Genomic DNA, 21919 nt, shown 5'->3' with positions numbered 1-21919 from the left:
TTCAATATTTTTGATTCTCATTCCTATCACATATAGCGCTGCCATGCAAAACCAGCCTTAGTTGATATGACAGGACATGACATGAAATGGTACTAGTACCTTCGAGAGCATGTAACAAAATTTTACATTGCATGTCATATCTATCCTATACCTTGTCTGTAATCACAGACTTAAGATACGCATTTTAAGTTATGTCGCTAGTATATCGGAATATTTGTAACGGTGTCGGTATTTCAGACTAATAGACAGAAAATTATATTGCATGGGCTGTCTATACTGATTTTAAATCTTTGGTAAATGAGAACATGTCATCGAAAATGTCACAGATGTCATGATGTGATAATTTTTCTATGATTCCCATCTGTGTACATTAAAATGTTTTGGCGTAGATGTGCAGTTATGTATCTAAGCACGGTAGACGCGGTAGAATAATGGTAAATGTAAAGTAGAGAGATGCGTTAAACGTAGGATTTCATAAATTATATTATCATGGAAGATATCAATGATAAGTTTTTCTACGTGTACAGTTCATCTTTAGACACGAAGATACAAATTAAAATGTAAGATTCAACTGTAAGTGTGTTGAGTACAATAAATGTCAGTATCAGCTGGCATCAGGGTTACTAGAATAAATATGTTATGAGGTACTTTTTCGACGAAAGCAAGTGGACCTCTAACGTTACCATTAAATACAGGATAATCCGATTATAGTGTGTAATCCGGATGACAAATGAATATTTAAATTTTTATCACATTACTTTACAAAGAATCTAAAGAGGCCTTTTAATGTAAATTATTTTAATATGCTATGTACTTCTTACAGAGGAACTTTAGAGGGTAAAAGACAACAGCCAGAATATGACAAATTACTTATAGACCCTATGTTAAAATATTCTGGTCTATATGGTATTAATGGTGAACGAGGGGACTTAGCTGCTTCTTTGCAGGTGTGGGCTGGTGGAAGACCTCTTGCTTTACCTGTTCACACAGCTTATAAACATTTTACTTCACGTTGGAAGTATGTATAACTTTGTTATTCTGTTATATACATATTGGAAAATTTGATGTAATTATTAATTATTTTATAGTTGGAACCAATGGGTGACACTTCATATTTCTTACTCTGACTTACCACGAGACGCTCAGTTATGTATAAGCCTGTATGATTGTGCTGGACCTGGCAGGCAACTACCAGTGGGTGGTACTACAATATCTTTATTTGGAAAGCATGGAGTATTTCGTCAGGGAATGTTAGATCTCAGAGTGTGGCCTGGAGTGGAAGCAGATGGTAGTGTACCCACTAGTACCCCAGGAAAGACCAGGGATCATGGAAAAGAACAAATGCAACGATTAGCAAAGCTTGTAAAAAAACATAGAAATGGGCAAATGAATAAAGTTGATTGGTTGGACAGATTAACATTCAGAGAAATTGAATTAATCAATGAAAGAGAGAAGAGAGCATCTGAGTATTTGTATTTAATGATTGAGTTTCCAGAAGCTATTATGGATGGTATACCTGTAAGACATATTTCACATTTTATAAATTTACTGCTTTCAAAATTAAAAGTTTAAGTATCATACATTATCTGTACATTGATTTGCTTAATTGCACTGCTGAATTTTTGTTGAGTTTCTTATATTTTCCTTTTTACTTTTATCATAATACACATCTTTTTACTTCAGTACTCTATAGTATACTATGAAAAGGATGGAGACGAAGTTGTACAACATAGATCACAACCAGACGTTGTAACTCTTCCTGATTATGAGATTTTACAGGTAAGTCCGACTATTTAATCTTTTTTTCATATAAAGATGTACTACCAATCTTAAAATGCAATAGATGTATCAACTTTTTATTAATAATTATCGTTACTAGGAAAATCTTGTGGAGGCCAAACATCATAAATTAGCACGAAGTTTACGTAGCGGAGGTCATACTAGAGAACTAAAACCAACTTCAAGTGTACGCGATGCTTTGAACATAATATTAAGTTATCCTCCAACAACAGCTCTGTCTACAGAAGAACAAGATTTAATTTGGAAATATAGGTTTTACTTATCCAGCCAAAACAAAGCTTTAACGAAGTTTGTTAAATGTGTCAATTGGAAAGTCGCTGGTGAAGAACGACAAGCTTTAGAAATGTTAGCATTGTGGGCTCCACCAGATCCAGAAGATGCGCTCGAACTACTTGGGCCAGCATTTACACATCCAGCTGTCAGAAGATACGCTATAGCTCGATTGAATCAAGCACCTGACGATGACTTAATGTTATATTTATTACAGTTAGTACAAGCTTTGAAATATGAAGATTTCGAAAGTATTAAAAGAGCTCATCAACTTTTAATGAAAGAAAAAGAATCTGAAAAAGTTGAAAAAGTGGATAGGGATGTACAAATTAACGATTCTTCTTCTACGCCTATAATAAATGTAAGTACTTAAAATTAATCATTCTATTATTACTAAATGGAAATTGAATTTCTGACTTATTACAAATAGTATATATGATTTTTTCAGTCCAGTGAATCAGAGAGTGGAAAATTTTCAACAAATCAAGATTCTCTTATGGACTTAGCATCTTTCCTCATTACTCGTGCATGTCAGAACACTACATTGGCAAATTACTTTTATTGGTATCTTTCAATCGAGTGTGAAGATCAAAATGACCCAGCTATAAGTGCGAAACAAGACACACGTGTTAAAGAAATGTATATTACTGTAATGGCCATGTTTTCGACAATGTTAGCTCAAGGAAATGCTATTTGGCAAAAGAGAAGAGCGTTTCTTTTACGTCAAAAAATATTCATCGACCAATTAGTGGCACTTGTGAAAGCAGTTGCAAGGGAAAGTGGAAATCGTAAAAAGAAGACTGATAGGCTCAGAACATTACTGGCTGATCCAGATCCAGCATTCAAAATCAATTTTTCAAATTTTGAACCAATACCTTTTCCCTTAGATCCAGAAATTTGTATTAAAGGCATTATTCCCGAAAAGTATGACATTTTTTTCACTTTTGAATATTACGGGGTATTTGTTTCGTAATAATTAATCTTATTACTTTTAGAGCAAGTCTATTTAAGTCAGCACTTATGCCATCAAAATTAACTTTTTTGACAACAGACAATAGCGAATACATAGCGATTTTTAAACATGGTGATGATCTAAGGCAAGATCAATTAATTTTACAAACAATAGCACTTATGGATAAGTTATTAAGAAGAGAAAACTTAGATTTAAAACTTACTCCATACAGGTAAATATTTTTTAAATTATCTATGACATATTATGTACTTTAAAGTGAAAATTAATTTATTTCTAGAGTACTTGCAACAAGTACTAGACATGGGTTTTTACAATTTATTGAGTCTACAACAGTTGCAGAGGTGTTAGCTAGTGAAGGTTCTATATTAAGCTTTTTTCGAAAACATCATCCTTCTGAAACTGGTCCTTATGGTGTTGTACCTGAAGTCATGGATACTTACGTGAGAAGTTGTGGTAAGTACATAATCCCTTTCAAAAAATAACTTCAGTGAATATGACTTGCATAAATTATATGAAAATTTGTGTTTCAGCTGGTTATTGTATTATTACTTATGTACTTGGTGTTGGAGATCGACACTTAGATAATTTACTTTTGACAACTTCAGGTAAATTTTTAAATTATAAACTATAATTGCTGATAAGTATAACTAACTTTATCACTATTTATATTACAGGAAAACTCTTCCATATAGATTTTGGTTACATTTTGGGTAGAGATCCAAAACCTTTACCACCACCAATGAAATTAAGTAAAGAAATGGTTGAAGCTATGGGAGGTGTAGGATCAGAACATTATCATGAATTTCGAAAACAGTGTTATACCGCATTCTTGCACTTGCGCAGACACGCGAATTTGATATTGAATCTATTTTCATTAATGGTTGACGCTAGCGTGCCAGATATAGCGTTAGAGCCAGATAAAGCTGTGAAAAAAGTTCAAGATAAATTGCGTTTGGATTTGAGCGACGAAGAAGCAGTGCATTATGTACACAATCTTTTGGACTTATCGGTAACAGCTGTAATGGCAGCGTTAGTAGAACAATTACACAAGTTTGCACAGTACTGGCGGAAATAAATTTAAATCAATTGAAATTATGATCACAAAGACTGTGTTCCTTTCTATTACAAATATAATATATTGTATATAAATGACCATATGTCTATAAAATCTAATATAATTTATTGTATTTTGGAATTATTTTAGGTAATAAATCTTTGATAATAACAAATAATCGGATCATAGTTCTTACACGTTTGTAAATTGCGTATAAAATATTTTTTAAAAATTAATGTCATGTAATCTAAATATTAATAAAAAAAATTTTAAGACATAACATTTGGAAATTATATTTTCTTAACTTTCTTAAATTATACTTTGTAAGAGAATTTGAATATAATTATTTATAAACATTAATTACCACTTTATGAGTTATAATAGTTTAAAAGGAAATTAAATAAAGGTTATTCCTTAAATAAAGATTATAATAATAGGATATTGACAAATAATAGACCAAAAACGTACTCATTATACATATAATCTGTTACGTAAATATTCATATATTTATTTTATCTCTTAGTTACAATCGTGTATGTCGTGCACACTGTAGAAATAAAAAGCTAATTATTGTTAGTGATGAAAATATCAAATTGTTACTGATATAAGAACGCAGCAATGCTATTTTATTTAGTATCACTTTATGCCACTTACGTTTTATTATTTCAATAGATATATATATATATACACATACATATATGTACACACACACACATATATATGTATATGTATGTATTTCCTTACGATTGTATGAGAAACTTTGTAATAGAAAATGTAACTATAACTTCCCCATCTCAAAGTATGATATACTATTTATAGGTACAGAAAATTTTTCTTATGTAACTTCTTTGTATGGAAGATACATATGTATATATATTTATGCGGATACATATATGTATACATACATATATACATGCATAAATGTATACATATTAAAAGAATTCAAATAGTGATTAATATTAACAATTCAGTCCATTTTGCAAAATTGATTTTTCTCTAAGTTTACCCCGAAAACATTTTATTAAGTTTGCTTTCCATTTTCGCGCGCGTAAGACATTAATAACTTTACTTAATATATTTCTTTCCCTTGACAATAATATAATATGTACATACGTGACCATAATTGAAAACGCCACGACAAATAAAAACAAATTTATTTTTGATAACATGAGTTTATAAAGAATAGAATATAATAATTTCTATTAGGAGACAATAATAAATCTATCTTGTTTGAGATTCACATACTATCTAGGATGAATATTCCCTTAATTCATATTAGGGGATATTTATTAAAATATAAATTTTACTTGTATATCGTACTAATTTATTCATGAATAAATTATGCAATATTCGGATTAATTTAAATATGCTACAGAAGTAAAATTGATTTCTTTAAAATCGTTGTTTCTAACAACAATCATCCGAACACTTTAATTTAAAACTATTCACCTATAAGTGTGAATTCGTCTCAAACATGATAGATTTTCTGTCAAGACCCTTTTATCCTTTACATTGCATCAACACACAGATTACACGTTATTATAGTTGAAATAATAGGCTTGTTTATTTCTCATAAATGTAAACTACTACCTACAAAGTAAACACTGTACGTCTAATAATCAATCCTTGAATCCGCTCAATTATTCATACCTGTGATTACTTACAACATTAAAAATTTTTATCAACGGGTAGTTTATTGAGCGAAAAAGAAGGATAGTGAAGAACTTATTTGAAAAATTAAGTCTTCGAATGTTAGCCCAAGAAGTCTTTACTTATATATTTTACAAATATTTAAGGGCATACATTGTTAATATTTTACTGAAGATATATTGTGCATTCATTTTTATACAATCATTCGACGCGCCCATTCTTTGGGCATTAGACGAAAAATATCGCTCACTAAAATTAACGCTATGGAGTAGTAGTAACGTAATTCAGTAACTTTGATTACTTTTTAATAAAAAACCGTGACAATATATAAATATTCTACAATCATATTTACTCTTTCGACGTAATTGCAAAACGAATTATTAGTAGAGCGAATGATATTTTCGTTGCAACAATTGCATGATGTGAAATGAATGATTAATAGATTTTACTATTACTTTACCGTTTCACAGCGAAATTTTACAATATACACATTGTATGCATATGATATTTAAAAATGTATAATAATAAGAAATTTATTATATGCCAAAATATTAACATATCTGGGGGACAATGAAAAAAGAATTTATGAATACATCACATTGAAGTATCAACAATACTTCAATATATCAAATAATAATAATATCATAATGTCTTTGCAATGAAACCATATTTCCTCTTGTTAATTACAATGCTTACATATTGAATTTTATATACGAATTGAATCCGTGTCGGTATATATATATACATATATTGTGTTAACATGTAGATGTATATATATTTTTATTTATTTAATAGATATAAATTATAATAAGAATCTAATTTTAACCTTACATTTCATTTCTTATTATCTTAATATTATATTTACACTTGAAAATAGACTCGGGTTTATTTATCAATGGCTGCAATGTCCAATAGTCTATAAAAACAGGGACTCTTCTCATAGCATAATGCTATTACCCACCATAATGTATTACCTCTCTGTAGGCCTAGTGGCTGGTACAGAACTTTCTACAAGATCATGCCTTTCTATTGGGGAATTCTCCAATGTGTAATCAACTGGATATCTTTCAGTATAAGTTGGAGTAGCTTCACCTTGTTGTCTTAATTTTAATTCATCTGACTGTTCCTGATAAAAACTTTGAGATGCCTCAATGTTCTGTGAGGAAGATTGTTCGCTTTTCTCTATGTCATGTGTAGAGTAGTAACTTTGACTGGCTTCGCTTTCTGGTCTATGATCATAGTAACTAGGAGAAACATTATGGCTGGAATAACTTGGCGTAGCTTCTTCTGGAGTAAAATAGCTCTGACTGGCTTCTTGAGGGTTACCCTCATAATAACTAGGAGTAACTTCCTCTTGTGGATCTTCATCCAACCTAGAGTTCGTTTCTTGGCCAACTGATTCATAATAACTCGCTGTTACTTCTTGGTGGTGTGCATAATAACTAGAAGGTTCATTTCTATGATCTGTACTTTCAGTGACAAAGTTTTGAGAAGGTGTTTCTTCTAGGCCGGGCATTGAGATCGGTACTTCATAAGAAGTTGACACATTCTGTTCTTCATAACTAGAGGTAGGTACAGAATCTACATGAGTTGATGTAATGTCCGGATTCAAATTGTATGATGATGTAGGTATTTCAGGTACTCCATTGTCATGGATAATTGTGTGTTCTGCACTAGATGACGCGATATTTAATTCTGCACAAGGTGGAATTTCGCAAGATGATGTACTTATTGCACTTTCTTGATCTGGATCTCTTTCTTGATTCTCAGGAGTTTCTGGAACGTAAGATGAACTCGCAGTTTCATCCTCGTTCAACCCGGAATTATTTGTAGAAACTGAAGATGTACCGATACCATCAGCACCAATATCATTAGACTGAGATGGCATATTTCCTTCCTGACTAATTTCAGTGTCAGTTTCTAAATTTTCTGAAATATTTTCAGCCTTACCGACATCATAGCTCTGTGTGGGGAATGTTTGATCATCAATTCCTTCATCCATAGTTGTTCTCTCTTCTTGACTTTGCATAAGTTCATTAAAGGATTGCGTAGGCGCATTCGTACTTTCTTCCACAGAAGTTTCATATGATTGAGAAGCCTCGTTTATCTTCGAATGCTCAAACGATTGGCTTGGTGGTTCTGTGACGATTGTTTCTTCGTCTGTTTCCATAGGTTCGTATGCTATTGATTGCGAAGGTTCTCTCGAATTTTCGGACTTTGTAGCAGATTGACTAGGTAAGTCAGTAGAATCAGTAGTCACTGCGATACCAAACTGTTCGTACGACTGCGATGGCGTTTCATGACTAGTTTCTGAAGTCGTCTCTTCGAACTGTAGGTCCAAATTTCTTTGGACTATATCCGATTCTCCCTGAGATGATGGCTCATCTCTTCGGCAATCCTCTGATTCCATTACTGTACTCGCAGCGTAAATTTTAGACTCAATACCTTCATCCATATCTATACTTTGCTCGTCTAGACGGTTCAATGATTCTGCAGGTAAAATTTGAGCTGTTTCTTGGGCAGCTTCTACTTCATTAGATGTTGCCGCTTGTTCTTCTGTTATGGGAGAATGAATTTTATTGTTAGATTGTTCGTTGAAGTTCAGTTCTTTAAGTTGTTTTACATTTTTCGATTCTTGCAATGTATCCGTATCTATCTCATTCGAATCCGACACTTCAAAGTTCGCATGTTCTACAGACGGCAATTTTACATTGGATTCAGTTGTGATTAAAGCAGTTTCATCCATTATGGGCATACTACTCGTCTGTGCAGATTCATCTGGTTGTTCTGCAATTTGTACCTGTACTATACTGTCATTATTACTAACGTCCTCGTTTTGCTTATCCGCTGCTATATTTGAAGCATCATCTTCTTTATCAATTGTAGATTGCAAAGTCATCTCTTCCGATTTAGTGGAAATTTCTTTAGAAGAATGCGCTTCTTGCAAAGGTACTTTTGTGTTTTGTTCTTCATTTAAAATAGAAGGTTCATTCGTTGACACAATAGGTTCCTGAGAAGATACAGGGACATCTTGCGATGCGATCTCTGATGTTACAGTAATATCTTGTGATTGCACACTTTCTGTAGAAGTTGGAGGTTTTGAAACAAGCATTTCAGAAACCGATACATCTACAAAAGTTTGCTCTGTCGTTATCGTTGATTCCATGGTAGAATTAAATTGGACATTTTCTGTGTAGGTGTCGTCTATTATAGGCATCGAGGGAGTAGTTTGAACTTGTGAAGTTTGTAAAACTATGCTATTCGGTATCGAAACTGAATACGAAGCATTGGGCATTGAAATAGCGTCGGTTTCCACTTTCTGAGCTTCTGTGGGAATATTGCTTTCTAAATTCGGCAACACTAAGTATTGAGTAGTTACAGGAACTTCTGTTCTTGAGATTTCCGCTGTATTTGAACTTTCCATGATTTCTCCAATATCTGGCATAGAATTGCCAGGAATCTGTATTTGTGCTTCACCTGTTGAAATATAAGAAATACTAGGATTCGTTATCGTTATTGGCAATTCAAGAGAAGATGGAATATCCGTCACAGTAGAAGTCGGCGTTGTTTCTGATTGTATAGGTAAATTACTAGGCACTTCTAGTGGAGTCATTATAGGTTGATTTAAAGTCAAAGATGTTTCAAGTACAGAAGGAGAAGATATTGGTTCCGTAGGGGGAATAATGGTTGATTGTAAAATAGTTTGATTTATCAAACTTGTCTGTGTCAAGCCAGCAGTCATCACATTTCCGGTTGGATTCTCCGATAAACTGATTTCTTGTTGAAAATCTGTATTAGCCAGAGCAGCTGCTAGAATATCTTGATTCGATGTTTGTATCACTTCTGAAGTAGGGAAGCTTTCTGATATAATCGTCTGTGTGGGTTCCGTAGTACTAGTCTGTATGTTTGGTAGAACACCATTGTCAAACTGCAAAACAATATTGTCTAATGTACCTGCTTCCCCCAATGAACTAGGATCTATGTACAAAGTTCTTGTGCCATCTGGATTTTGTGTTGTGCCCTCTAATGACATAAGAGCATTATTGTCAAGCGGCTGTATCTGTCCCTGTTCATCAATAGTTACTAAAACATAAGTTTGTGTTCCATCGCTACTTTCTGTTGGTAAAGCCATTATTTGCGGCTGTGTAGTGATCTTCGGTTCTTCTACTTTTTCTGCTTCATTGCCTTTCTCAATGCTGAACTTGTCTCCTTTAGCTTGTTCCTTATGAATAACTTCTGAAAGAACATTTTCTACTTTCGATTTCTTTTCAGATTCAATTGGTTCTAATGGTGGAAGAGACAATGAAGTAGACAGATTTGTGTTTACATTAGTTGTTGATGAATTCATTGCTATATTCAACAAATTCTTCTGATGCTGAGCTGTTTTACTTATTGCATGACTTTTTACACCAGCTTTCGTGGACGTTGCACTACTAACAGAATGTTTTTGTTGAGTTACCTTGGGCATACTTGATATACCTGTCAGTGACCCCGAAACGGTTTGTTTCGCTTGAATATTTTGTACAGTCGTAATTGCAGGTTCTTGAACTTTCTGAACAACAATTTTCTGTTGTATTTTTGATTGCCGGCCACCACGAGAAACAATAACTTTTTGTACAGCCGACGTAGGTACTGCCTTTCCTTTTTGAACTTGCGAACTCATGCCCATTGTTTGTTGAGTACTGCTTTGGGATGTAATATTTTGTAATGGAGATCCTTGCTGTACAACTGTTTGTTTAATTATTCTCTTCCCTTGTGTAGTCTTTTGAGTAGGGACAGTATTTTGCAAAACTACCGTGTTACCTGCACCTTTCAAATGTCCTGATCTTCCTTGAGAAGACATTGGAATTTTTTGAGATTTCTGTAACATAGGTAATTGCACTTTCTGCTGGACAGACTGATACTGCACTTTACTGCCTTTAGATGGACTTTTCGCTGCAATGGCTTTCACTTGTTGTCCTGTTATTGGTGTCAACACAGTAGCTTTAGTACTGATACCTTGAGGGCTTAAAATTGTTTTTCCAGCAATAGCTTGAGATATTGGGGTTAAAATAGCTTTAGAAGGACCTAAACTTTGTGGAGACAAAATGGTTGCACCTTTTGTGACCAAGGCTTTTGATCCAATAATAGCTTTACCACCCAAAGTGGAAGCACTTATCGGCGTATAAATCCCGCCTTTTGTAAGAATTCCTTGAGGTAATGTTCCTAATAGTGCAGTCTTACCAATTGTTCCTGAAATAGGAGTCAATACACCTTTTGACGTTATTATTCCTTGTGTATTTATAATTTTATGGCTTGTAGAAAGTTTGGATGTTGTTGGAGATACACCATCCCCTTTCGGAGCAATTACCGTTTTTGAATTTATAATACCCTGTGGACTAATGGGACAGAGTATTTGTCCTTTACTAGTCATAATCCCCTGTACTTTACCACCTAAAGTTTTAGATATATTTAGAGGTAACATCTTAGTTTGACCAGATTGTGCTGATGTTAAAATAACTACTTTGCTTCCTTGTGCAACTACTTGTGCATTTCCAGCACTTTTACCAGTTGGTATAGCGATTTTTTGATGAGTACCAGCTTTGCCCTGAACATTATAACGTAATTGCTGTCCCCCCGAAGTTTGTACCACTACATATTTACTTGGTGTACCCTTCTGTGTTAAAAGAGGAGGAACTTTACTTGTTGCTGGAGCATTTTGAAATTTAATACCTTTTACTCCACCAGTCAGTGGAGGTACTAACGTTTTTATACTAGTAATTGTAGGTTTGGCTTTACTTTTATTCTTTAAAATTGCAGGAGTACCACTCTTTTTCTTTGTAGGCGATACTTCAGTTGTATTTTCATTTAATTTATATTGAGTTTGAGTAGGTGACACTATTTGAGTGGTAGGTGTAAAAGACAGAGTTGCTGGTATTGTACTAGATGCCGGTATAATAGAAGATATGACAACAGGCATTTGTTCAATACTCTCTGGAGTTAAAACATCTTCACTGAGGACAAATGGCATTGAATTTATATCTAATTCCATATCTGCCAAACTTTGGGAGCTTTGTTGAATAAATTTCTCAGTTGTAGCTGTCATGGTAGGAGGAGCCTTCGAAGTTTTTAAATTTAACTGTTCATTTTGTGCTTCCATCATTGCAGCTGTTTCTGCTTCTTCAGCTTTCAGTACTTGTAATTTTTTAGTTAATGACATTTGAGATGTTTTAGAACCAGTTTTTATTTTAGTTCCAGATGACAAAGATTCAATTTTCATTATTTTTGCCTTTGGACTTCCTTTTGAATCAGACTTTTTTGTACTATCTGTTTCTAATTTATGCTTTACACCTTTTTGTGGGAATTTATCTAACAATTTTGATTTTAAAATCTGCATAGGTTCAGTTAACGTTACGTTCTCAATTATTCGTGGCATTTCACGTTTCTTCACAGGTACAGTAACATCCGACGACGGCGAAGGTGTAGATGTAGACATCCTTGAAGATTCGTCCACTTTTTGTATATCTATGTTAATAGATTTTGAGCTGTCCTCGGTAGAATGTGATTGTGCTAGTGATTTGGAAGTAATGCCAAATTCGCTTGATGACGACGCAAGTTGATTAACATTTTGAAACACGGCATCGTCTACTTTCGCATCAATCTCAAGATTCTGATCAACTACTACCTCTATACCCTCGAAATTGCTTATAACCGTGACTTGTGAATTATTTCCTTCACTTTGAACATTAGATGAAGTTTCTATTTTCTTATGTGACTCCTCGTTAGTGTTTATGTCTTGGACTGTTTCACCGGAAATATTTATATCCACGCCTTCTTCGTGTTTTTTCTTGGCTGATTTTTTACCTTTCTTTCCCTTTCCAATTGTATCAGAATCATCCATTGCACCTTTTTTCTTGTCCATGTGTAAAGTCTTCAAAAAAGCTTCTTGGAATGTATTTGAAGACTTTTCTTCTGCAAATAAATCTTTATCTTTCTTTGATTTAGCACCTGTCTCCGGTGTAAACTTTCCTTTGTACCTTGTTTGCATTGACGATTTCTTTTGAAGTTGTTGCTCACTTGCTGTATCTTTAGATACTTGTTCTGAGCTTTCTAATTTTAATTCTTGCTTTTGGATATCAGATGTTTCTATTTCTGTTTGGTGAACTTCCTCATTTATTGATGCAACTTCTTCATTACTCTTCTTATACTCTTCTGTCAATATTTCTTTCTCAGTATCTTCATTCTTTGTGCCCAATTCAAGTTTCTCGGAAAAAAGAATTTCCTTCTTTTTCAAAGAACGAGTTTCATCTGTATCTTTATTAGATTTAACTATTTCTGTATGTTTTACTTGTTCTTGTCCGTTATCTACTTCAGGGTCTATGGTAGTTTTATCAATAGGGGCGTCCGTGTCAAAAAAATCAATTTGTGATAATTCAAACTTTTTGATCTGCGACTTCTTAGGTGGTAACATATCAACGGTCTTTGTAATACTTGCCGATTGTGGAGAAATTTCTTTTTCCGTTGAAACTTCCAGTTGAAGTGTACTAGATGATTCTACACTGGGACTTTTTAAATTTTCTGCGTGAACAGCATTTGAGCCTAATAAATGTTCAGTTTCCATTACTACGTCTTTCGCTCCTTCTGATTCATGTATTGTATCTTTACTTTCATCAACGGTTTCCACTATTTGAGGTTTTGTATGTTCAGGAAACACAAACGTGTCATCCGTTTCTTTTGGTAAAAATTTTTCTTCCAAAGACATTTTCAATTTTTCATAAATTTCAATGGGTGCTTGATTATCACTACCTCTTGTATCTACTTCCATAATGTTTTCATCTTTAAATGTACTGCTTTCAGTCAAATTGTCTTGCAATTCGGAACTGGAAGAATTAATGTTATTTTCCGTTGTATTTGAAGTATTACAAGAAAATTCTAATTCTTTTTGTTCTTCCACCACAATTTTTTCGCTTGATTTCTTGTCAACTTCCACCAATTTTTTACTCCTTTTTGTTCTACCTTTAACTCTTTCAGAACTTTTTTCTTCACTTTCAGATTGACTTTCATCAGTCTTATATATTCTTTGATCTAAATCCTGCACATATATATCAGATTCTAAATATTTTTTATTCGGTTTTCGTTTTCTTCCACTGTACGAACGCTCACTGTCAGATTCTGAAGTTCTCCTCTCAAGTTCAAATTTTTCTAAAAGTTTTTGGTTGTTCTTATCCTTTATCCTTGGACTTTCATTTCCGCTGGTATTTCCACTGGTGGTACTATTTAAGGATTCCGATTTTCTTGGTCTACCTCTACGCTTTTTTGTTTGTGGAGTAACATTTATTTGATCGTTATTTAATAAAATATTAGTAATATTGGAATTGGGTGTTTGATCTTGATCTAGCATATCTATATCGGAATTCTCACTTTGTTCAGGAAGCGTATCGGCAGATTCAGAAACTGTTTCGTCCTCTGTTTCCGTCGTAAATCGTTCGGACAAAACTTCGTCCATTTCTTTTGAAGGTTCCTCCTTATTTCCTGCATTTATACTATCAGTATCTATGCTTTTAGATTCCACTGGTTTATCGACGCTGGTTTCACTCAGCACATTTAATTCTTTATTTTCTGTTAGTTCTACCTCGATATTTAGTTTAGGAACTCCATGCGTTTCAGTTTTTGGAGAAGTTATAACATTTTCACTTTCACTTTCCGTCTTTTCAACCTCAAATATTTCGACGATCTCCAGTTCCTTCTGAGAAGTACCAGTATCAGATTTCTGCGAATCTGTTGATGGTTTTTCTGACTCAATTTTCTCTTTTACTTTTTCAACTTTATTGTTTACTGGCGTGTCATCTATAATTTTTTTACTTTTTTCTGATTTCTCTAAATCTTTTGCACCCACAGATGACATTCCATCTAACTTTTCATTCTCAGTTGGTTTAATATTATTGTCTTCATCCGCAGTTTTATTATTTTCCGCTTCCTTTTCTTGCTCTGTTTTTAAAGCTTGACTCATTTCAAATTCCTTTATAATTTCCTTCTTCTGGTGAAATGCACGTGCTTTTTTTCTTACTGGAGGTATGGACAGTTCCTCTTCATGAAAATCAAAACAAGACAATAATGATTTTTTATCATCTTTGTTAGACACATTAAGTTTACTTTCATTATCAGAATTAAGAGGTTCTTTTTCTTTTTGTGATTTGTTAAAAGATTCATTGATCTCAACATCAGATGTTCTAATGTCTTTTTCTTGTTCCAATTTCTTATCAGAAAGATTTGATTTAAAATTTTTTATAACATTAGTACTATCATCGATTTCAGAATCTTCCATTATATTTATTGATGTTAATTTCTCCGTTTCTTTAAGTAATTTTTCAGTCTCTGCAATAATTTCATTAGGATCTGGAAGTGCACTATTCTTCTGATCAGATTCTTCCGATTTATCAAGATCAAATTGACTTTTTGTTGGAACATTATTTACAGGCATTGAATCAGATTGTTTACTTTGATTTAGGCTAATATCTTCATCGGACTCATCCTCCCAGTCTGCCAATATAGTATCACGAATTTTGGGATCTGTTTTCTTCTTTTTAGCAACTTTTTCATTTTGTTTAATTTGTTTTCTCTTCCCGGACTCGCTACTACTTTTACTTCTGCCCGACTGACTTTTGTCTTTCCGCACATATTTTCGTTTAGGAGTGTCTACATCTGAATGCTTGCCCCTATATTGAGAATAAGTTTTTACTTTTGTTTTTGACATTGGTGAATTCCCAGATCTATGACTTTTTATATGACAAATAATAACATTAACGCGAGAAGAAGTAAAATTGCACAAATGACAAGGATATTGTGGAGAACCGGTATTATTTGGCGTTGATGGTAAACTGCTGGGCTGTTGACGAATTCTGACTTCATGGTCACTTTCTTTTAAAAATCGTGGATGTGTGATTTTCCTTACAACTTCAATAGAATCACTTCTTTTGGGAGTATCTTCTCGTTCCTTTTTTTTCTTTGTTACTTTCTTATCTCCGAATAAAGCTGATATGTTTGGCTTTTCTTCTGGACAAAATTTATCATGACTTAAAATATCCGGATCACCTCCAGTTAATTTCTCAGCCATTTCAACATCTCCAGGGAATTTATCCATATACCTAGAGCCATCTTTACTTTTGCTTCTATATTTATCTGCAAATAAACACGGTGTACGATATAGTAATGAATTTGGTAAGTCTAGCAAAAACAAAATATTTATTTTAAAAAGTATGTACAATTAAAATATACAATATACAGTAAAGAGCATACCAAGTCCTTTTCTGATGAATTCATCTTTCTGTGTACAATTGTATTTATAAATTTGTTGATAGTTTTTGACAAATTCACTGAAAACAATGAAAGTTTTATATTAATCACATAAAATAGATATAATTAAATCTTTAAATACCTAAACTAAAATTACAAAATAAATAAACAATTAAATATACATGAATAAAATTGTGTAAACATTAAATTACTTACTAGGTGTCTTCTTGAAAGAACTTTACAGCAGCTATCAAAGGCTTCTTTTGAAATTCGTCTTGTATGTCTTCGGGTAAATTATTAAACCCAGTGACTTGTCCTGGCCACCAACAAGCTCCAAGTTTTACCCATACTATATCACCATCTAAGTAATTGATTTCTGTTTGCTCACACATCTTAAAGAGTTTTTCAGTTTTATACCTTCACAATGTTAGCATTGAAGTTCAAAATTATTTTTTACATTGGTTTTTTGAAAAGCACCATTACTATTAACTGTTCCAACGTTTAACCATAGAAAAGAAATAATCTACCGTTCAAAATATAGTCTTAATATGCATCAACAACGGTTAGTTCAATTTATTGAATAATAAACATGATCTATATAAGAAACCATATAAAACAAATGCAATACCCAAAGAAACTAATGACTCATCTAAGTTTCTGGACACCTCGTAATTATGTTTCCTTCATTTTGTAGCTTATTGTACTTAAAATACATGTATCGATTGAACATAAAACACTTTTAGCCGCTCCATATATATATTTTTCAACTGTAAACACGAAAGATAGCTCGGTCACTATCAAATCCTCCAAAGAACACATTTAAATAATTGTTTCTATGAGCTTTAAATAATTATACGTCCTTTACAGATCTATAAATTGCACCATAAACATTTGCATCAATATTTAATGTTCATCATACTCTGCTCCAAATAGATGTATGAAATGGTATACTAATAAAATCGTCGTTGTTTTTATGTTGTTATCTTAGGGCACAGTAACAACAATTCATGTTACCACGTCAGGCAAAAATATTCACTTCAAACAGCCAGTTAATTTGGGTGAACACTGTTTGATGTTTCAAAATACAATGAATTCTTTCCCCATATGCACAAGTGGAGGTGAAAATTGGATCAAACGCGTATTCGCGGGAAACCAGGAGCGAGCGTCACTCCATTCGTCGTGCACCGCTTCGTTGACCCTGGTCTCGATGCCGACGTTGTCCGCGGGAGCCACGTCGGGCATCTTAGCCCGCGAATTCCGTGATTGGATGTTCCACACACAGATGCACAATTGTGAATGCGCGGCTATCCCGGCTGTTTGTTAGAACGACGCCGCGATAGAGTCAGACACCTCCAGAATTGGCGAGCGTCCCAGGAAAAGAACGAGTTTCTCTTTTCAGCTCACCTCTTATCACCTAGTCACTATACACTAGAAGGTTTTATAAGCACCTCGATTGCCGACCACGCGACGTTGCTGCGCGCACATACAACCGCGAAAAGTGCAAGCCAACCCCGAACGTAATCGACACATTCAACGCTCTACGTCGTTCGTACGACGTACGTACATGTTCAGTTTCCCGACGTGCAACGGGGCTCCGTACGGTGGATGGATGGATGTGTAGATGGATACTTCCTTCTCTCTCGTTGATCGAGATTCTCGATCCGGCAGTATTGCCAACTATTGCGCTTCAATAACCTTCTACGCGCTTATTTTATTTTGATTATTCTTCTATTTATAATCAATTATCTATATTGTTAATCAATTTCTGTAGATACGTTGATATTGAATAAATAATGTTCATCGCAAATCGTAGTTGTTTATTGGGAAATTACGGAAAAAACTCGAGCTTCGAAGGATCAAAGGTTGTAAGGATCGAAATTCTACGTATACGGCTTTGCGTACGTTTCGCGGTTTATCCTTTAAAAACAGTATATTAGTAAATGCATGCATATGTAATATTCTATGCTCCGAATTTTAACAATTACAATTGGCTAATATATGTTTATAATTATATAAAATAAAATGCATATATTTGTATACCCTGGTAGAAAATGTGATAATATAATGAAACATGAATTGTTAAACGTAATCAACGTTAATATATACCTTAACGTTGTTATAAGCTAGAGTTTAATTTTAAGCTAACTGTTTAATTTTTTAAGCTATATAACAGTTAAATGTGATAAAATATTCCGTTATAGAATTATATAAATTTTTATTAATATTGTGCTATAAAATGTTTGTTACGTATAACCATTGCTAACTGTATAATTGAATTATCTATTATATTTCAATTTTCTTATATAACAATATCTATAAAATGTATACTTTTGTAGGTAGTAAAAGTGTTAACATTTGTTTCTTATAACGATTAAAAGAAACCCATACCATACATTGCGATAAATTAATTGAATTCAAATTATAATATCAATACGAATCTAATTTATTAAATTATATTAATAATTCTATTAAATTGAATTTTAAATATTTCATTCCACAAAGTACAATAAATATTTGATTATTTATATGATAATTTATAAATTGCTACAATATTTTAGAGAAAGCAGTAAATATGCTTTCATTTTAATATAATGCCTTTAATTTAAAGCAATTAGATCTCCGGAAATTTAAATAAATTTGTAGAAATATTGATATCTAAATAAAATTATTCATAATTTACGTTTTGAAAGCTTTTGACTGCAAAATACGAGAATTCAGAAAGATTCATATTTTTTCCTCAACAGTTGGTTATACTGTGTCGTCGGGCGGGTAAGTGTAATTTTGACAATATTTTCCGGTAGGAGCGCTGTCGTTTTGCGTCAATGTTTACTATTCGTTTCCGGTTTATGTCGTAGCTTAACGACGTTCTTCATTTTTCATTATACGTCCTCCTTTTGCGATAAGTGTAGATTTACGTACGTTGTATATATCGCGTTAGAAGATTTTTCGTGTAGTAAACAATATAGTAACGTGGATTACAACGTATGTCCCTAGTTTCAGAATTGTAACGATACCGGAAGTTCTGTAGTTTCGTTATCAGTACGTATATTCACAGTTAACAGAAATGGCGACCGCTGTACCCTCAAGATTCGCGATATTGAGTCTCGATGATGACGATTGTGAGCCAAAGAAAACCCAGAAGAGTGTTAGCGCTAGCAAGACAACTCAAAAAGCAAAAAATATCAAATCGAAGCAACAGCAACAGCCGAAGAAGGATGACAAGAAAAAACAAAACAAGGTATGACGCGTGTAGTATTTGTTGTTTTTTTTTGTTTTTGATTAGCCGGTAAAGGTCAAAGTACTTACTGATGCTGTTGGCGGGAATATTTGTGCATTTCAAATTTTCACTTTTCATTTTAGACGATCTTTATGAATTTTCACTGTATTTAAGATATGGAAAAAATACAAATGTTATAATATCATGTAAATTCAACGTATGTTTTGACAGTGAATAACAAATTTTTAAAGTAATTCAAAATAAGTTTATTTACTTGTATTTATGTTGAGCTACAATATTTATAATTAATTTACAGGGGAAAAAGAAAAAACCTAACAAGAATAATAATGAAAACCAACAATGGGAACAGTGGAAAGAAAAAGATACAATGGTATGTATACAGTATATGTAATTTTGTCAAGTTTATTTGTCACTGGCTTTGTAAATTAATTTTGCATATTAATGGAATGACAATACTAAGGACAGCATAGGCTTGACTAATATTTGTGAAAATCATAGTTTAGTTCCAGATATAAATTGTTAAAGCTAAGATTTTGTTTCAGTAGTGACATATTTATAAGTGTTGTGTGTTATCATATCCAATTGTGATTTCCTTAAGGCTATCGAGGAAACGTTTGAGCAAGAGTTGCATCAAGCCATTTTGCTGTCAAAGCTTGCTTATGAAGAGCAGCTAGTAAGCGTGGGTAAGTCAGAAAAAGAACAAGAACCAAATAAGAAATCAGGAAAAAAGTCTAAAAAGGCTACTATGTCGTTGGAAGAATTCAATAGCATGGGATCAAATAATGTACAAATTACGGTCATACCTTCAGACTGTGGGGATTCAAAACCTAAAGGTAATATTTTATTATTATTTGGACTTTCTATAAACAAAATTCTTATGAAAGCAAATAAGTAATACATGAGAATCTTACAGATTTGGATAAAGAATTTTTTGATGCGGTAGAAAAGGAAACAAAAAAGGAAATAACAAAAGAAAAGGAGAAGGATATATTGAGAACAAGATTAAAACGAATTGACGATGAAATCACTTCTGCTCAGTTGAGGGTAGAAGTGGAAAAACGTGATGAAATTATAAATGAATTAAGAACTGAAGTTGAAAATTTGAAGAAGGAGTTGACTCAAGTTAAAGAAAGGAACAAAAAGCTATATCAAATATTATCTCATGGAGAAAGTAAGTTGATACTGTTTAATTAGCCATAAACATTTGTGAATGTAATTCATAGTGTTACTTTTATTTCTTAGTGAAAGATAAGGCGTCAGTGTTAGCAGAAGTAGCTAAATTACAAGAAATAAGAGACGAATTAACATCAGAAGTAGCATCTTTACATGCGCAATTAGAACAAGAAAGGTCCAAAACACGTACTTCTAGTGCAGATGTCAAACCATCCAAGCAAACTGTAAGGTTTATTTTAAGATGAAAATCAATATAGCATAATCTTTGATGTTCTATTTAATAACAAAAAATAAATATTCTTTTTTTTTTAGAATAAGAAGAGGCCGGCTAGTGAAAATGCCTAAACTACAGAATAATTTTGTTGAACGTAAAAACTGAAACATTGTGATCTACAAAACTTAATTTACCGCTATTAATTATTTTACATAACTGATTAGTTAACAGTCTCAAGACTGATGTATAATTGTTAAAGCTTAAGATCTCATGATATTATATATCACATTCAATTTCTAAACATATAAATCAATTTCTTAAGTGACTTTTTTAGAGCATACAGGGGAAACATAGTTATGCTCATACTTTTTCTATACAGTGCATTTTCATTTATGATTTAAGTCTTTTACTTGGGCACATAATTTCCAAAAATATTGTTTTTTTTATGAATTTCTTGGGCAATAATTATTTCACAAATAAGAAATAATATTGCAGTAAAGTTTAGAGATAAAGCTGCTGCAGTACTACTTCCAATATAAAAACGTGGTAGTGAGCATTATCTTCCAGGTTTTGTGAAAACTTTATGTTAAAATAGGTCAGTGAGTAAGATACACGTTATTTTAATCGTTTTGTAATAAATATATTTTACAGTATACTTGTTGAAATTAATGATTTCCTTAATATTTCATTAAATCAAAGGTATCAAAATATTTTAAACAATGAGTTATTTACTTTAGAAATAATAATGTTTAATCGAGTATAATACCTTTGTAGAAGTTAAAATTAAGAGATGATCAAGCTACTCTTTCTATGAGACTGAAATAGAACTGTAAACTACAAGAACAAAAATTTCAGGTCCTAAATGTAAGTCATATTTATATACGAATTACTATAAATGTATCAAAGTAAGTAATAAAATAAGTATATTTTCACAGAATGTTTCATCCTTACTCGACAAAATAAAATACACTATTTTACTATTTTAATACCTTTCCCAAATTCTGTGGAATTCACACCCCATGTTATAAGTTTCTATAAAATATTGTGTCTACCGGAAAGTTGTTTTCAAAGATGAGTCATTCTACAGAAATAGAATCTACAGTTTACCATCATACTGAAAAGAGGTCATTAGTAACGATGGAAATTATATTTTTCAATAAATATTAATGAATGTATTGAAAATGTATTTTCTTTTAATTAAAAAACGGACAGAACTTTTCGGTAGACCTAATAATTTGTTCATACGTCTTTTATGTTTAAATTACTTGTTAGATT

General features: G+C 32.6%; 3 protein-coding genes across 8 annotated transcripts; 2 read left to right on the top strand and 1 right to left on the bottom strand.

Annotated features, from left to right (window-relative positions):
* Positions 1-180: 180 nt before the first annotated feature.
* On the top strand, positions 181-4377 carry Pi3K59F (phosphatidylinositol 3-kinase 59F). Of its 3 annotated transcripts, none has more exons than XM_031980703.2 (10): positions 181-573; positions 824-1018; positions 1089-1518; positions 1684-1779; positions 1880-2431; positions 2519-2994; positions 3066-3254; positions 3321-3496; positions 3574-3648; positions 3718-4377. In XM_031980703.2, the coding sequence occupies exons 2-10, from the start codon at positions 882-884 to the stop codon at positions 4116-4118; spliced, it is 2532 nt and encodes an 843-aa protein (XP_031836563.1). In that variant the 5' UTR covers positions 181-573; positions 824-881; the 3' UTR covers positions 4119-4377. The 3 variants fall into 3 exon arrangements, with proteins under 3 accessions (XP_031836563.1, XP_031836562.1, XP_031836564.1); XM_031980702.2 differs by having other exon boundaries at positions 183-560; XM_031980704.2 differs by having other exon boundaries at positions 562-710.
* Positions 4378-4565: 188 nt separating this feature from the next.
* On the bottom strand, positions 4566-17678 carry LOC116428698 (uncharacterized). Of its 2 annotated transcripts, none has more exons than XM_031980694.2 (4): positions 16648-17678; positions 16236-16380; positions 16023-16099; positions 4566-15905 (listed from the first exon to the last, which is right to left on the bottom strand). In XM_031980694.2, the coding sequence occupies exon 4, from the start codon at positions 15865-15867 to the stop codon at positions 6718-6720; it is 9150 nt and encodes a 3049-aa protein (XP_031836554.1). In that variant the 5' UTR covers positions 15868-15905; positions 16023-16099; positions 16236-16380; positions 16648-17678; the 3' UTR covers positions 4566-6717. The 2 variants fall into 2 exon arrangements, with proteins under 2 accessions (XP_031836554.1, XP_031836552.1); XM_031980692.2 differs by having other exon boundaries at positions 16236-16786; positions 17424-17678.
* A 119-nt stretch (positions 17679-17797) lies between these two features.
* On the top strand, positions 17798-21297 carry LOC116428699 (uncharacterized). 3 transcript variants are annotated; one of them, XM_031980695.2, is made up of 7 exons: positions 17798-17881; positions 19075-19257; positions 19553-19627; positions 19856-20090; positions 20171-20428; positions 20500-20654; positions 20743-21297. In XM_031980695.2, the coding sequence occupies exons 1-7, from the start codon at positions 17813-17815 to the stop codon at positions 20773-20775; spliced, it is 1008 nt and encodes a 335-aa protein (XP_031836555.1). In that variant the 5' UTR covers positions 17798-17812; the 3' UTR covers positions 20776-21297. The 3 variants fall into 3 exon arrangements, with proteins under 3 accessions (XP_031836555.1, XP_031836556.1, XP_076227884.1); XM_031980696.2 differs by lacking the exon at positions 17798-17881 and adding an exon at positions 18857-19001; XM_076371769.1 differs by lacking the exons at positions 17798-17881; positions 19075-19257 and adding an exon at positions 19311-19453.
* Positions 21298-21919: the final 622 nt, after the last annotated feature.

This window comes from Nomia melanderi, chromosome 10 (assembly GCF_051020985.1).
Source record: "Nomia melanderi isolate GNS246 chromosome 10, iyNomMela1, whole genome shotgun sequence".
Lineage (NCBI taxonomy): Eukaryota > Metazoa > Arthropoda > Insecta > Hymenoptera > Halictidae > Nomia > Nomia melanderi.
This window is presented reverse-complemented; position numbering and strand designations above follow the sequence as displayed.

What these genes read in the sequence shown, in the direction of transcription:
- Pi3K59F (XM_031980702.2), top strand. Translation starts at nt 490, where the DNA reads ATGGAAGATATCAATGATAAGTTTTTCTACGTGTACAGTTCATCTTTA. An exon ending in AAAGGCATTATTCCCGAAAA is followed by an intron (nt 2,995 to 3,065) that starts GTATGACATTTT and finishes TATTACTTTTAG; the next exon opens with AGCAAGTCTATTTAAGTCAG. An exon ending in TACTTACGTGAGAAGTTGTG is followed by an intron (nt 3,497 to 3,573) that starts GTAAGTACATAA and finishes TTTGTGTTTCAG; the next exon opens with CTGGTTATTGTATTATTACT.
- LOC116428699 (XM_031980695.2), top strand. Translation starts at nt 17,813, where the DNA reads ATGTTCATCGCAAATCGTAGTTGTTTATTGGGAAATTACGGAAAAAAC. An exon ending in CGAGCTTCGAAGGATCAAAG is followed by an intron (nt 17,882 to 19,074) that starts GTTGTAAGGATC and finishes GTATATTCACAG; the next exon opens with TTAACAGAAATGGCGACCGC. An exon ending in TGGGGATTCAAAACCTAAAG is followed by an intron (nt 20,091 to 20,170) that starts GTAATATTTTAT and finishes AGAATCTTACAG; the next exon opens with ATTTGGATAAAGAATTTTTT.
- LOC116428698 (XM_031980692.2), bottom strand. Translation starts at nt 16,411, where the DNA reads ATGTGTGAGCAAACAGAAATCAATTACTTAGATGGTGATATAGTATGG. An exon ending in TTCTTTCAAGAAGACACCTA is followed by an intron (nt 16,100 to 16,235) that starts GTAAGTAATTTA and finishes CATTGTTTTCAG; the next exon opens with TGAATTTGTCAAAAACTATC. An exon ending in ATTCATCAGAAAAGGACTTG is followed by an intron (nt 15,906 to 16,022) that starts GTATGCTCTTTA and finishes GTTTATTTGCAG; the next exon opens with ATAAATATAGAAGCAAAAGT.